Source organism: Drosophila erecta, unplaced genomic scaffold, assembly GCF_003286155.1.
Source record: "Drosophila erecta strain 14021-0224.00,06,07 unplaced genomic scaffold, DereRS2 tig00000021-arrow-pilon, whole genome shotgun sequence".
In the NCBI taxonomy this organism is placed as follows: Eukaryota; Metazoa; Arthropoda; class Insecta; order Diptera; family Drosophilidae; genus Drosophila; species Drosophila erecta.
In genome coordinates, this window is record NW_020825198.1 from 4,217,591 (window position 1) to 4,229,909 (window position 12,319).

The 12,319-nt window shown below is 45.6% G+C and overlaps 6 protein-coding genes across 7 annotated transcripts; 3 read left to right on the top strand and 3 right to left on the bottom strand.

The window, feature by feature from the left end:
* The first annotated feature begins 123 nt into the window (after positions 1–123).
* Positions 124–935, top strand: LOC6544387 (39S ribosomal protein L50, mitochondrial). The gene is made up of 3 exons (XM_001971445.3): positions 124–217; positions 273–382; positions 439–935. The coding sequence occupies exons 1-3, from the start codon at positions 188–190 to the stop codon at positions 866–868; spliced, it is 570 nt and encodes a 189-aa protein (XP_001971481.1). The 5' UTR covers positions 124–187; the 3' UTR covers positions 869–935.
* A 3-nt stretch (positions 936–938) lies between these two features.
* LOC6544388 (nuclear receptor coactivator 5) lies at positions 939–2,322 on the bottom strand. Its single transcript, XM_001971446.3, has 2 exons — positions 1,799–2,322; positions 939–1,739 (listed from the first exon to the last, which is right to left on the bottom strand). Exons 1-2 carry the CDS (start codon positions 2,218–2,220, stop codon positions 1,046–1,048), a joined length of 1,116 nt encoding a protein of 371 aa, XP_001971482.1. The 5' UTR covers positions 2,221–2,322; the 3' UTR covers positions 939–1,045.
* A 409-nt stretch (positions 2,323–2,731) lies between these two features.
* On the top strand, positions 2,732–3,921 carry LOC6544389 (60S ribosomal protein L18). Its single transcript, XM_001971447.3, has 4 exons — positions 2,732–2,796; positions 2,861–2,890; positions 3,176–3,262; positions 3,335–3,921. The coding sequence occupies exons 2-4, from the start codon at positions 2,888–2,890 to the stop codon at positions 3,809–3,811; spliced, it is 567 nt and encodes a 188-aa protein (XP_001971483.1). The 5' UTR covers positions 2,732–2,796; positions 2,861–2,887; the 3' UTR covers positions 3,812–3,921.
* Positions 3,862–5,616, bottom strand: LOC6544708 (folliculin). 2 transcript variants are annotated; one of them, XM_001971448.3, is made up of 3 exons: positions 4,358–5,616; positions 4,135–4,237; positions 3,862–4,077 (listed from the first exon to the last, which is right to left on the bottom strand). In XM_001971448.3, the coding sequence occupies exons 1-3, from the start codon at positions 5,514–5,516 to the stop codon at positions 3,957–3,959; spliced, it is 1,383 nt and encodes a 460-aa protein (XP_001971484.1). In that variant the 5' UTR covers positions 5,517–5,616; the 3' UTR covers positions 3,862–3,956. The 2 variants fall into 2 exon arrangements, with proteins under 2 accessions (XP_001971484.1, XP_026833149.1); XM_026977348.1 differs by having other exon boundaries at positions 4,135–5,616.
* A 408-nt stretch (positions 5,617–6,024) lies between these two features.
* Positions 6,025–6,774, top strand: LOC6544709. The gene is made up of 2 exons (XM_001971449.2): positions 6,025–6,554; positions 6,621–6,774. The coding sequence occupies exons 1-2, from the start codon at positions 6,037–6,039 to the stop codon at positions 6,760–6,762; spliced, it is 660 nt and encodes a 219-aa protein (XP_001971485.1). The 5' UTR covers positions 6,025–6,036; the 3' UTR covers positions 6,763–6,774.
* Positions 6,775–8,159: 1,385 nt separating this feature from the next.
* LOC6544710 lies at positions 8,160–9,506 on the bottom strand. The gene is made up of 2 exons (XM_001971450.2): positions 8,805–9,506; positions 8,160–8,657 (listed from the first exon to the last, which is right to left on the bottom strand). Exons 1-2 carry the CDS (start codon positions 9,320–9,322, stop codon positions 8,516–8,518), a joined length of 660 nt encoding a protein of 219 aa, XP_001971486.1. The 5' UTR covers positions 9,323–9,506; the 3' UTR covers positions 8,160–8,515.
* Positions 9,507–12,319: the final 2,813 nt, after the last annotated feature.

The window sequence follows — 12,319 nt, forward strand, 5'->3', positions numbered from 1 at the left end:
GGTGCATAAATATCAATACTAAATACAGTGTAATTGTTTAAGTTTGTTTATAAATTGAACAATGGGTTAACACAAAAACCATCTGGTAACGCTCAGTGCAGTATTTTAGTGTTACCATCTGCTGACTTCCAAATATATTGTCAGTCTTAACTGTCATGCCTCAGTGTTTTTAATCTGGTCACATCCGATGGCAGCGATTTTACGTAAAACCCCAATTGTAAGTAAAAAATAATAAAAATTTCAATTAACATCCAATGCAACCGTAATTTTAGCTTGCGGGAACACTGCAAAGGAGTTTTGCCTCCGCCGCCAAGGCCGCAAAAGCAAAGCCAGTCAAAACCGGCTCTATATCAGCTGTCGGTAAATCCATTGCCGCCAAGGGGTAAGCACTTGTCATTTATTTACCTCAAAACCAAGTAAATATTTTCCTGATTGTAGCTTCCTGCGTCCTCACAAGCCGTACTCTCCACCTGCAGATGCAGCAGAACGTATACGAACTGTAGCCGCCTCGCTTCAACTGAAATCCGATCAGCTGGGTAATCTCTCCGAGAAATTCGAGTTCCTGAACGCGTGCTTCCAGGAGCTGCAACACGGAGTGCCCAATTCCCAAGTTCATGAACTGCGCACCATCGGCGACGTTATCGCCTTTTACGAGACATCTGTGGACACAACCGTGCCGTTGGATGTACTGAAGCGCATAGAATTGCCTGAGAATCTGCACATCCAGTACGAGTACGTGCGATTCCATCCCGAGACAGATACCAAATTCGACGGCAAAACGGCTTTCCCCAAGAGCTCCACCCTGGTTACCGGTCTCAAGTACCGTGGCAAGTACGAGGGACACGAGGCCAAGCGATCATGGCCTTAGAAACAGCCGCTTGTTAGTTGTTAATGTCTTACACTTATTAAACGCCTGCTACAGCTTAAAACCCAAGTTATGCGTGACATATGTGTAGTAGGTATTACATTTACTAAATGCCAGGAATCCGTAATCATTCTCTACGGCACTGCGTTTAAAATTACTTAATCCTAATATGTACAGAGTTTATAATAACTCGGCTAAGGTATGCCGAAGATCCGAGTTGTAAACGCTTTCCAGGGCCGCCATTACTCGATCATCAGCAAGTAGCTCCATTAGCCTCTTGTCCTCCTTGACTGCCTCAAATGTGGGATACAGGAGCTCATTGGTGATCTCGGTCACTGGAGGCTTGTTCATGATGCTGAGGATCTTCTTTTGAAGCTCAATTTCTGGATCGGGTGCTTTGAGCTTAGCCAGAGCATTGGCCTCGCCAACCTCTCGCTTCAGTTGCTCCTCGCGTTCGCCTTCGAGGTACTTTAGAATCACCTCGTACTGCGACGCGGTCAATGGATGATTGTCTGCCAGCCTTTCCAGCAGCTCCTGCATTTGCTCCGGATGGCGTCGCTGTCCCTTGTGTATAGATGGTGCCGGCGGTAAGATGACAGCGTCGCGCTGCTTTTTGAGCCTGAAATCGGTGGCAATCAGTGTGATGGCGTCCTCCAGCGGCATGTTACGATGTTCAGCGGGTACTCCATACAGGATGTTTACTGTGATGCTGTTGTGCTCCTCGTGTTGGGGTGTGACTAAGACCGCATACAGGCAGCCGCGCGAAGAGATATTGGCCAGGACCTTGCCCAGCAAGACGTCCTCGTTGGGAAAGAGGACGTCCACCCGCAGGCTGGAATTCTTTAACCGCTCCTCAATGTATTCTGCGTATTTGCTGCAGGGGTTACAAAGTGTATGAACATCGCAACTCGAATAATATGGGCCATAACTCACGTATTCTCGCGATTCTTGACTATAATCTCGCAATCGTTGATGACGGGCTGACCAGCGGCCGCGGACGCCGCTGACATTACAATGCCGCCCTGAACCGTGACCTGGGCTCCTTGATTTGGATTTCTTTTGGCGTTCGCATTGGCTGCTTTTGATTTGATGCTGGCGTTGCGTACGGTGAGCACGTTTTGCTTAAACGTGGACTTGTGCAGAGCGAAGGCGGCTTTATTGGCCAGCTCTTCCGTTTCAAACTGAACAAATCCGTAGTTTTTCTGGACCATCGAACCGAGGACCTTGCCATACGGCTGGCAAATGCTCACCAGCTCCTCGCGCGTGCAAATCGGCAGGTTGCCCAAGAAGATCCGACTCTTGGCCAGCGTCGGATCTTTGGTTATGTTGTAGCCAGCGCTTCCTGGATCGGACATTATTATTTAAAGCTTTTCGCTAAACCCACAAAACCGAAACAATAAATATGCGATTACAAGTGTGACCAGATGGGCCAAAGAAAAACATAAACACCGGTTCGGCTCAGAGTTGCCCTCAGTTTTTAATTAAAAAAATGATACCCTCCTACAAATAATTATATAAATTTGCATTCTGAATGTTCTTTACTATTTACATTCCTTTTGAAATTTTTAAATGAAATCCATCTGTACAATTAATGTAGTCAATTTTTTGACAAAATTAGTATTAATAGAATAAACAAATGGTCATACTAATGCTAAGCTCAATTGCGGCGTTGCCACACCGGGCATTCAGTAAAGAATTGTTTTTAGGTATAATTTTGTATAAAATAGATTAAGAGGTATGAAAATTTGCCAATGGTATAATTTATGCTAGAAATATTGTTTTAAAACTTAACATATCGCTTTGAAAATAATAACACCTTGCGCCCTAACAGCACGCTGTAAAGATAACAGCACAGTCGGATATTTTAGCGTCTTGTTATTGCTCGGTGCAGCCACACTATTTTCTTTCTTTTGGCTTTCGTTTCCGGCGAGGTACGTGCAAGAAATTCCTGCTCCACGTTTTTGGCTTAAATTAATGTCCAATTTTCCATTTTAGCGTTGATTAATACATTCAACAAAAGAAATGGTGGGTTCCCGATAAAAGTGTGCCAGTGATCCTTGCAGGAATGTGGCAAATAACCTGCAAACGTCAGCGGAGCCCCAGCCCACGTGCATTGCAAAGCTTCCTGTCGATGAAATGAAATAACAACAAATTTGTGTGGGCGGCATCTAGCTTGTGAACCTAAAATACCACGAAATAAGCAGTTTAACTGAAGAGTGCCATGGATGTGTAGTAAACATTCGCCCAGATGCCGTCCAACTGTTTTCCCGGTTCAAAACACCAGTTCTAATACGTGTTTTTCGTTTGCAGGGTATTGATATCAACCACAAGTACGATCGCAAGGTTCGCAGAACCGAGCCCAAATCCCAGGATGTGTACCTGCGCCTGCTGGTCAAGGTAAGGCATGATATGGCGTTGATTGCCAGCTGAATGTGGAGATTAATAAGTGTTTTTGTTTGCCCCATGCAGCTGTACCGCTTCCTTCAGCGCCGCACCAACAAGAAGTTCAACCGCATCGTCCTGAAGCGTTTGTTCATGAGCAAGATCAACCGCCCGCCGCTATCGCTGCAGCGCATCGCTCGCTTCTTCAAGGCCGCCAACCAGCCGGAGTCGACCATCGTGGTCGTCGGCACCGTCACCGACGATGCCCGCCTCCTGGTGGTGCCCAAGTTTACCTTGTGCGCCCTGCACGTCACCCAGACTGCCAGGGAGCGCATCCTGAAGGCCGGCGGTGAGGTCCTGACCTTCGATCAACTGGCTCTCCGCTCGCCCACCGGCAAGAACACGCTGCTGCTGCAGGGCAGGCGTACCGCCCGCACCGCCTGCAAGCACTTCGGCAAGGCTCCCGGTGTGCCCCACTCGCACACTCGCCCCTATGTCCGCTCCAAGGGACGCAAGTTCGAGCGTGCTCGTGGTCGCCGCTCCAGCTGTGGCTACAAGAAGTAAGCGGCTGGCTGACTGGACTGGATTCGGCATCCTTTTGGTTAAGATAATAATTTTTCTCGCCTTCGCTTAAGCAGCGCGGCAATAAAGAGGTTTTATTCCAAAAGGTGAAATCGAACGTCCTTAATCTGTGCGGTATGCAGTTGTACTAGTGAAGGTGTGTGCTCCAGTAGTTGATAATCGGCTGATCATGCGGCTGCACGCCAAGGACCTTCTTCAGTTTGCCCTGCACGCTGTTGGATTTGGCATGATTGAGGCACGTCACTTTGCTGAAGTAGGAAGTCAATTAAGTTGTGGACTATTTCAGTACTCGAAGGGCTACATACTTTTTCCACTCTTCGATGAGCACCTTGGTCTGCTTGTTCAGCACTAGTTCTGTGAAGTTTTTCTCCTCAACCGCCTTCAAAAGTTTCACCATAAGATCTGGCACTAAAGTGGAAGAATCATTAATTAAGCTCTTGCGTGGGAAGTATGAATGATACCCGTTTTCACATAATCCCCGATTGGTTCTTATCAGTGAACGCGGAAACTGACTACAGTGAAGCTTACATTTTCGTGGCAGCTCTCCCGGCCATTTGACCGACACCTCATGTCCGTTGACGTGCTTGTCCAGAAAATCGATCCGATAAACGGAGCTACTGGCCATGGGCACGGCTATATCATTGGACACGGATATGATTTTGTACTCTGAGCTAATGGAGTGTTGATGCTGGGCGTCGATTCGCATCAGATTGTGCATGGGCTCGGGCAGGAGTTTCTTCAGGCAGACCATGAACCGGAAGGTCTTTCTCGGATCCCCTCTCACAACAATCTTGACCCCGGTCAAGGCGCAGTAGCAGACCGTGGCAAACTCCTCCTTGCGCACGACACTCTTGAGGTGGCGCAAAGAAAAGAACTCTTCCAGATCGGGATCGTCGATGCTTTCTATCATTGGCAGAGTAGAACTATTGTATGTGAGTCGCTGTGCGGGAGGACGGCCACTACTTTGTGGCGGTAGCCACGGTAGGTTTCCGAAGGTCACGTGCTCGGTGAGGAATCGGGAGCCGGCCAGCAGGAGCCACGAAAAGTGTGAGTGCAACTGGGCGAAGATGTGCTCCTCGCCAGTGAGTTCCAACAAAGAGCGGGAAGTGGGCATCAGGAACTGTGCACCGGACAGACGCCTCTGCCGCTCCGAGTACGTCAGCTCCTCCGTCTCCTTGGTCTTCTTGGCAGCTGCCTGCAGCTCCGACGACACCTTCTTCAAGTGCTCCGCCAAAAAGGGCTTGATGTTTAGCAGGAAGTACTTGTCCTTCATCAGCACAATGATGGAGAATAGCTGCGAGTAGCCGCGCGCCTGCAGGTCGCTGATGCGAAAGGTGTGACTCAGTATGTGACCCCTGGTCGAATCCCCGAAGAACACGAACTCGCCATCCTTGCTGGCGTCCGTACCATTGCTCAGACTGAGGACCGCCGCCTCCTTGACCAGACTGGCCACTTTCGGCAGCACAGCCACCTTGGTGCTGACGAATGTGGCCCCGCTTTCCGTGTCCCTGCTGTAGATCGCATTGCTATTTTTGCTAATGGAGTAGTTGCAGGCGGAGCAGGTCTTCTGGGTCTGTTGGTCCAGCGACAGGTCCTCCAGCTTGGTGTCCCTCAGTGTCTGGGTGCAGAAGATGGCGCAGGGACCGTGCGCCTCGCAGAAGTGGCACAGGGCTATCACGGCGTTCATCGCTTCTATTATTTTCTATTATTTCCGTGGTTATGTTATTGTTTATTTTATTCGTTAATTATGCTAGAGTGACCAGGTGCGCGCGTTCACTGAAATGCTTGGAATGGCAAAAATAACATATTTAAACATTTTTATTAAATTGAATATATGTCTTAAAATTTGTTGTCTTTCTCTTCTCAAAAATTGGAAAAAAAAGGAATCAGAACAATGGCGAAAGAAAGTTAAGCAAATACACATGAGAATAAAATTCGAAGTATAGGTACACTGGAATAAAAAAGAATTTTTTAACTTAATTATTGTGAATTTCCACGGCTAGAATATCATCTGTAGTTATTTACCCAATTAATAATGCAGAACGAGAATGTAAAGCAGATCTACCTTCTGGATGTCTTTATAACCCAATTTGGATGCTAATTGGTTCAGTCAATATTAATTACTCTTTGCAGCGCAGATGGTTGCCGACTCAAGTGATCTTCATTCTCGAAAGTTATTGTGGCACTGCCAGTTGTTTTTCCATACAATGCAACTGATTTCTTGGATTTATTTATTGGCCTGTTCATTGCCAGTGGTCAGAAGCGCGTATAAGTTGGTCGATCCTCCAGTTGGTCAGAATATCACGGAGTATATGCATCTCCGCCAGAAGCGGCATCAGTTGATCTACAGGAATGGAGGAACCATCCGTTTGTTGGTGGGTCCCGTGCTGGCCACTCAGCTGGAGGATCCCGTGGTGTGGCGCAGCATGGTCTACTATTATGTGCTGCATTTCGGTGCATTTACCCTGCCGTCAGCTCCACTTTATCCCTGGGACAAATGGGAGACGATATATGCCCGTTCGTTGCAGGACAAGATCAGGAGCTTGGATGAGTCGCACGAGGACGACACTCGCCTATTCGTGTACGCCACCTTGGAGAACTACATGGACCAAGTCAGTGGATCGGTGGGCCGAGGTCGACACTGTTTGCTGCGCGGCATCTGCGAAAATGCCCAGATTCATTACCATGTGGGAATCATGGCGGAGCTGCTAAACGTTCTACTCACGTGAGTTTTAGTTTTTGTGTGCTATTACTTAAATGGAAGATTCATATAATTATGTAAACTTAATAGGCCTGGTAAGACGCGTTTGGATGTGGAATACACAGAAGCTTTTGCGGCTGGCAAGGCTGGGATTGATTGCATAACTCAATATTCTGATTGTCCAAGAGGCGAAAGTGTGCTGGATGCCTATGCTGTGGATGTGGAGTACTGAAATTGCAGGAGCTTTGCAGGCGAAGCTTATATCGAATATAATTTTTAATACAAAAACTGATTTGAAGTGATGGCCATATATAAGTGTACAACTCTAATAAACCCAGTTATTGAATTTCATGATTACCACTGACGGTACTTTTCAGTATGATCAAAAGGACTCACTGTCAACGCTCCAGAATCTCTGCTCACATGAACAATCTAGGTACTGCGATGCATTTTTAACACTAATTGCAAGTGATTTGCGCCCTTGTCGTCGCCACGCCCCTCGAACTCCTGCGAGCGGAGGATGTCGCCACTGGTAAACCAGAAACATGAGTGCATCCATGGCAACATCCACCAGAATCTCGGCGAAAAATGCGTTAACATTAATGGCTTGTGGCTGCTGCAACTTGGGTGGGTGCAGCGAAAGCCAACACACAACCGCCATTTTGTCAACAATGGCGTCAATTAAATGGAAAATGCGGCACCACCAACAGCCGCCGTGCTGCAAGAACAGCAGCAGCAACAACGAAAGACAATAAATGCGTCTTAAGTGGCACATTAGGCTCGCAGACGGTGCCAAGCGGATGGAATGGGCTTACCTACAGGGTGCAGCGGATGCTTTCCTAACCGGAAGTGTCCTTGGAATAACTAAGCAGTTCAAAGGAATCAATAAAAATATAATATAATATCATATATATAATATTTAAGTGCATATCATTTTAAGTGTGAGCAACTGCTTACTCTGTCTGCTATAATTTAATTTTCTATATTTCATGTTTATGCTTATTATCAGTTGAATATTTATTGAGCTATAAAATAGTTGCAAAAACAAATTTAATTTGAAATATGTTTCTTTAGTTTGATAGAGAAATAATTGATATATTTAAAAATTGTGTTTTAGAAAGAGGAGTAAATTAAATCTGTAATTGTATTTGTATATTACCATATCTTATCATTATCATTTATTAATTGCAGCATATACTCGGGGCACCCTGTTCGGAATCCTCAGCTGCGCCTCGTGTGCACAGCTAATTCAAATGCGATTATGACAACGCGAACAACGAAGGAGCTAAGCGGCGCGGAGGACGAGGAGTGGTGAAAGGAGGTGAAGGCGGAGAAAGTGGGGCGAAGGAACCAGGCAGAGTGCAGATGGCGCAGCAAAAGGGGGTAGGGGGCCTGCACAACTTTGCGGTGTTTGAACTTGTGATGGTGCAGTGGAATAGGTAACTAATGTCTGCGGCTGCCACGTTTATGCGGCGGAAATAACGTGAATTTTGAAAATACCATGTATTAGGTTACAAATTAGTTTGATTCAGTTAGTTAACGCAGCGTACGGGGCGGATGATTAATATTAGGATATGTTCCAGAACTTATTATTTTTACGCAGTTGGAATGTTTAAAAAATATATTACAAGTTTTCTATTTTATTGTGAGCGAACCACGAAGATTATCATTTATTTATATTTAGTTTCTACAATGAGGAGTTTTTAGAGCAAGACGCCCGCATAAACCCTCAAACATGTGGGTTGCCTGCATCCATGTGCACACATGCTCATCCTGGAGCCGAGTCAACACAGTTTCCTGCCCCCCTCAGACATGCTTCCGTGCATTTCCGCCCCAAATTATGCTGCAAGAACAAGCGGAATCCGACATCAGGACAAGAACCATTAGACATGCACTTTGATTTGGTTGAAAACTTTATTGCGGATCCCCATTCTCTTCCGTACTCCACAGTAATCCGCAGCAGCAACAGCAGGAGCAGCAGTAAATCAATCATCTTCCGCAATCAAAAGCCCGTCGAGGAAGTTGGAGCCCCGAGGACAGGTCCTGTACAGGCCTAAGCAATTGGCTCCAGCTCTTCCCGCGGCATAGGCCTCATGGTAGGCATTGTCCAGATCCGCTTTGCCGGGACTAAAATGATTGGCAGATTAAGGTATGATTAATGAGTTAAGAGTAAGTACTGGAAAACAGGTATTTAAATGTATGCAAATTATTTTTACATTAAAAGAATAGGAGTTCTGTTAAAAAGTATTCCCTAAATTCAAAGCCATCTTTTACCTGAGTACGATATCCATAATTTCCGAAAACACACCGATGTGATGATGGATCTGAGCATTCTCGCAGATGGAGCGCAGCAGGCATTGTCTGCCAACGGAAAGGTCATTGTTCCTCCTGCCCATATACTCCTCCAGAGCAGTGTAAACCAGGAGCCTGGCATCGTCCGCATATCGCACTCCGCCATTGGCCACATGGCGCTCGATATTCTTTCGCATTTGCGTCAAGGAACGGGCGAAGGTGCCTTCCCACTTATCCCAGGGCCAGATTGGTGAGCTAGGCAGCGAATAGGATCCACCTTGGAGCGTGTAGGAGAGCACACAGGAACGGAAGGACACCTTATCCTCCAAGGGAAGGGGCATCGATGGACCAATACTGAACTTCAAGGACCCACTATTCTGGTAGATCAGCCAGCGTTTCTGTCGATGTCCCATGAATTCCGTCAGATTTCGAGTGGTAAGTCCCGGGATTGGTAGGGTGAGCAGCCCCACCGCCAAGAGCAGACCCGTTGTCCACTTCATGCTCTCAACGACTAACTGGCTACAGGTGTAGGCGTCACGGCCTTAACTCGTTTTGAAATAGCTCGTGAATTAAGTGAGCCATCAACTCAAGATGACAAGTGGAAATTTGGTAGGCACAAACATTTGGCCAGGCAATTAGCATTATGAATTTGTTGAGAACTTTGTTACACTGGCCCAAAAATGTTACAAACGTATTTCATTGATTGTGTCAAGTGTAGGATGTTGAAATATCGAAAAAATATCTACAACACATTATTTTTCAATGTGTTCCCAATCCGTTTTGGGTTTCTATTTGCACACGTGAGTGGAAAACTGAGTGGACAACGGCCAACTATTTGGGTACGGCCCAAATGAAGTGACCCCAACATGGAAGATCAAGATGAAAGGTCACAGAAAAGTGGAGATGGAGAAAGACCCACTTAGAAGACCATTAAAGCACGGAAAATCTCTGCACACAATCAGCCTGCAGAGCGCTGAAACGAAAAATGTTTTGCAAATTATTTATACAAATACGGGAAGTAGCACCAAATGTCTGGGCAACCGCTCAAGGCGGAGATAATATCCTTTTTCGGGTTGTTTTGTGATTTGTCGACGTGGCCGGAAATGAAAAGCAAATAGCTGTTGCAGGAAAAGCAGTTGGCAACTAAATTTGCTTATATCACAGCACTGGCATGGCAACTGTGGCAGCAACAATCGGAGTACAGCAAACACGGCAACAAGCCGCAAAGATGAACACGTTGGAAATGGATTCCGGAGCAAATACTGCTTATACGCTGCCGAAATCCCTTGTGGGTTCATAGGTCTGACAAAATCACAATGCCGCGAAACTTTTGCCACCCAAAACCTCGGACACTTCCGCTGTCTAGGGAATAACAGTCAACAACTCGCTCCACGTATAAATTGTTGACAATTTGAATGGTTTATAAAAAATGCGTGCAGACGAAATTGTCACATTTCTCAAATAGCTGCCAAAGAAAAAGGAATATATTGAAGTACTGAAGGTCTATGTGTAGGCGTGAATAAAAAGATCAACAAAACCTAGCGATTCGGAGCAATAGACCCGTTTAATTGACACGTGACTAGCTCATTAAATGAAATATCTGTAGACTGTCCAGTCATTGTTGATATCATAGTCTAGAAAGTCTATGTCAACTATTCCAAGCCATTTTAAAAATAGACAAAATATTTGTTCAAATGCAAGTGATTTTTAAATTATTTTTAAAGAAAAAGGCATCTAAGAATACTGATATCTAATTTGCTACGAAAGATTATGAAGTTTTTGGCACATTTAAATACAACCACAGCACATTTTCAACACTGCAGCAGTGCGCTTCGTCACTACGTTACTTAGTGAAGTAATCCTAATCATCTGAAATGGAAGTGCACATTCATTAAGCAAAGCAATTCCCGACCTTATAGAGATTTTGCATTGCCACATGGGTTGCATGTGAGCAGTAAGCCATTTTTGAGTCCTCTGTTGCATCTGCATTACTTAGCAGTAGTCCTGATTTATGGTTGCATATGTGCAGTTGCTTGCAATATTTTTGGCAAAAGCTTGTTTCAACATTGCAACATTGCCGTATCTCATGCTCTGTCATACGACATTGCACATGTTTTTCCCAGCCGTCTTTGCCCATTCTTACTTGGCCCGTTCTGCCTGCTCCTTTTGCCCAATTTGGCACAGCCAGGAACTTTATTTTTCTTGGCCACAATTAGGCAGCGGGTGCACGGAGTAGTAGATTCTGGAAAAACAATATCTGAAGTGGGGTGTGGCATCGCCTCCCCACACAGAGCATTTCTCCAACTGTCACGGGCAGCGTGAAAAGGACGAAGGACTCGAGAAAAAGTAAGGAAGTAACTGCGACACCCAATGGACTCGTAGCTACCTCATTCGACCTTCTATCCCTCGACCCACACCCAAAAAAAAAAAGAAAAAAAAACGACTCCCCAGAGCGAAGTTCCTCTTCTTCAATTTCTCACACAAACTGTATATAATATTTATTATGTTGGCATAATAAATTGCAACATGAGGCAGATTCATTTTCGCACTTGCGGACATTTTTCATTTTGTTGCCCGCCGGGCAGCAGCTGCTTGGACTTGGCGGTGCGACGGGTGGATGGGTTGTTTTCCTTTTTTGGCCACTGGGTTAGTGGGTGGTGGCCAGCTAAAGCAAGAAAATAAGAAGCGTTGCTGCCACATTCATGTCGCCGCTGCTGTCCTCGTTGCGGTGTTGCAACTGATGAGCAAAAAATACTTGTTGCCATCCTCTAGTTCCGTTCGGCACTCTTGGTTCGAGCTGCCTTTTGAATATAAACGACATTTGCGGACCGACTTGATATATCTATAATCTTTCGTATGCAAACGTTGTTCATATTTGTTATACTATTTAGAATAGTCTTTTAATAAGAGTAAAGCAATTGTTTATTTTTTAATAAGATTAAAAGTGATTTTCCAGTCTGTTAACATTTTTGATGATTTATGATATTTTCTCCAAATAAGTTTCCAAACTGGTTCCTTCCTTGGCTGCACTGCATCACCTGTTCTTCTTTCTTCGCCAGCTGCCTCGGCATGTGCACATTTTAAAAGGGAAATTTAATAAACCTTGTCCTATTTCATGCTCATTAGTGTCATGATAAATTGTGGAGCCACAGTCACGTAACCGGAGCGAAAAGGAGACCCCGGTATCCGGGGCCATTTCTCAGGTGAGGAACGCCGAGGAGATGGGAATCGCGTTGCCCATGTAAATGTGGGCCGGGTGCGAAGTTCAAAGGGCAGTCGGGCTTAACTGTTGCACAATGCATAGACCCCCCACAAATGGCCATAAATTAGAAAAGTTCGCCCCTGATGCGGACAAGTTGCCTTTGATTTGCCAGTTTTGTTCGCCATTTTATGGCCGTTTAATGTGCCGACATGTCGGCAATTACAAGAGAAAGATCGCCGGCAAATGTAAAATGGAGCTGGGCGGTGTGTACGAGTTCATAGAGCTCACATAAATT

Excerpts from the sequence above, each read along its gene's own strand:
- LOC6544387 (XM_001971445.3), top strand. The coding sequence starts at position 188 with ATGGCAGCGATTTTACGTAAAACCCCAATT. Across the intron at positions 218-272 it reads TTTTACGTAAAACCCCAATT|CTTGCGGGAACACTGCAAAG; the intron begins GTAAGTAAAAAA and ends CCGTAATTTTAG. Across the intron at positions 383-438 it reads AAATCCATTGCCGCCAAGGG|CTTCCTGCGTCCTCACAAGC; the intron begins GTAAGCACTTGT and ends TCCTGATTGTAG.
- LOC6544388 (XM_001971446.3), bottom strand. The coding sequence starts at position 2,220 with ATGTCCGATCCAGGAAGCGCTGGCTACAACATAACCAAAGATCCGACG. Across the intron at positions 1,740-1,798 it reads GTCAAGAATCGCGAGAATAC|CAAATACGCAGAATACATTG; the intron begins GTGAGTTATGGC and ends TAACCCCTGCAG.
- LOC6544389 (XM_001971447.3), top strand. Across the intron at positions 3,263-3,334 it reads ACCTGCGCCTGCTGGTCAAG|CTGTACCGCTTCCTTCAGCG; the intron begins GTAAGGCATGAT and ends TGCCCCATGCAG.
- LOC6544708 (XM_026977348.1), bottom strand. The coding sequence starts at position 5,516 with ATGAACGCCGTGATAGCCCTGTGCCACTTCTGCGAGGCGCACGGTCCC. Across the intron at positions 4,078-4,134 it reads CTCATCGAAGAGTGGAAAAA|CAAAGTGACGTGCCTCAATC; the intron begins GTATGTAGCCCT and ends TTCCTACTTCAG.
- LOC6544709 (XM_001971449.2), top strand. The coding sequence starts at position 6,037 with ATGCAACTGATTTCTTGGATTTATTTATTGGCCTGTTCATTGCCAGTG. Across the intron at positions 6,555-6,620 it reads CTGCTAAACGTTCTACTCAC|GCCTGGTAAGACGCGTTTGG; the intron begins GTGAGTTTTAGT and ends TAAACTTAATAG.
- LOC6544710 (XM_001971450.2), bottom strand. The coding sequence starts at position 9,322 with ATGAAGTGGACAACGGGTCTGCTCTTGGCGGTGGGGCTGCTCACCCTA. Across the intron at positions 8,658-8,804 it reads ATTATGGATATCGTACTCAG|TCCCGGCAAAGCGGATCTGG; the intron begins GTAAAAGATGGC and ends CAATCATTTTAG.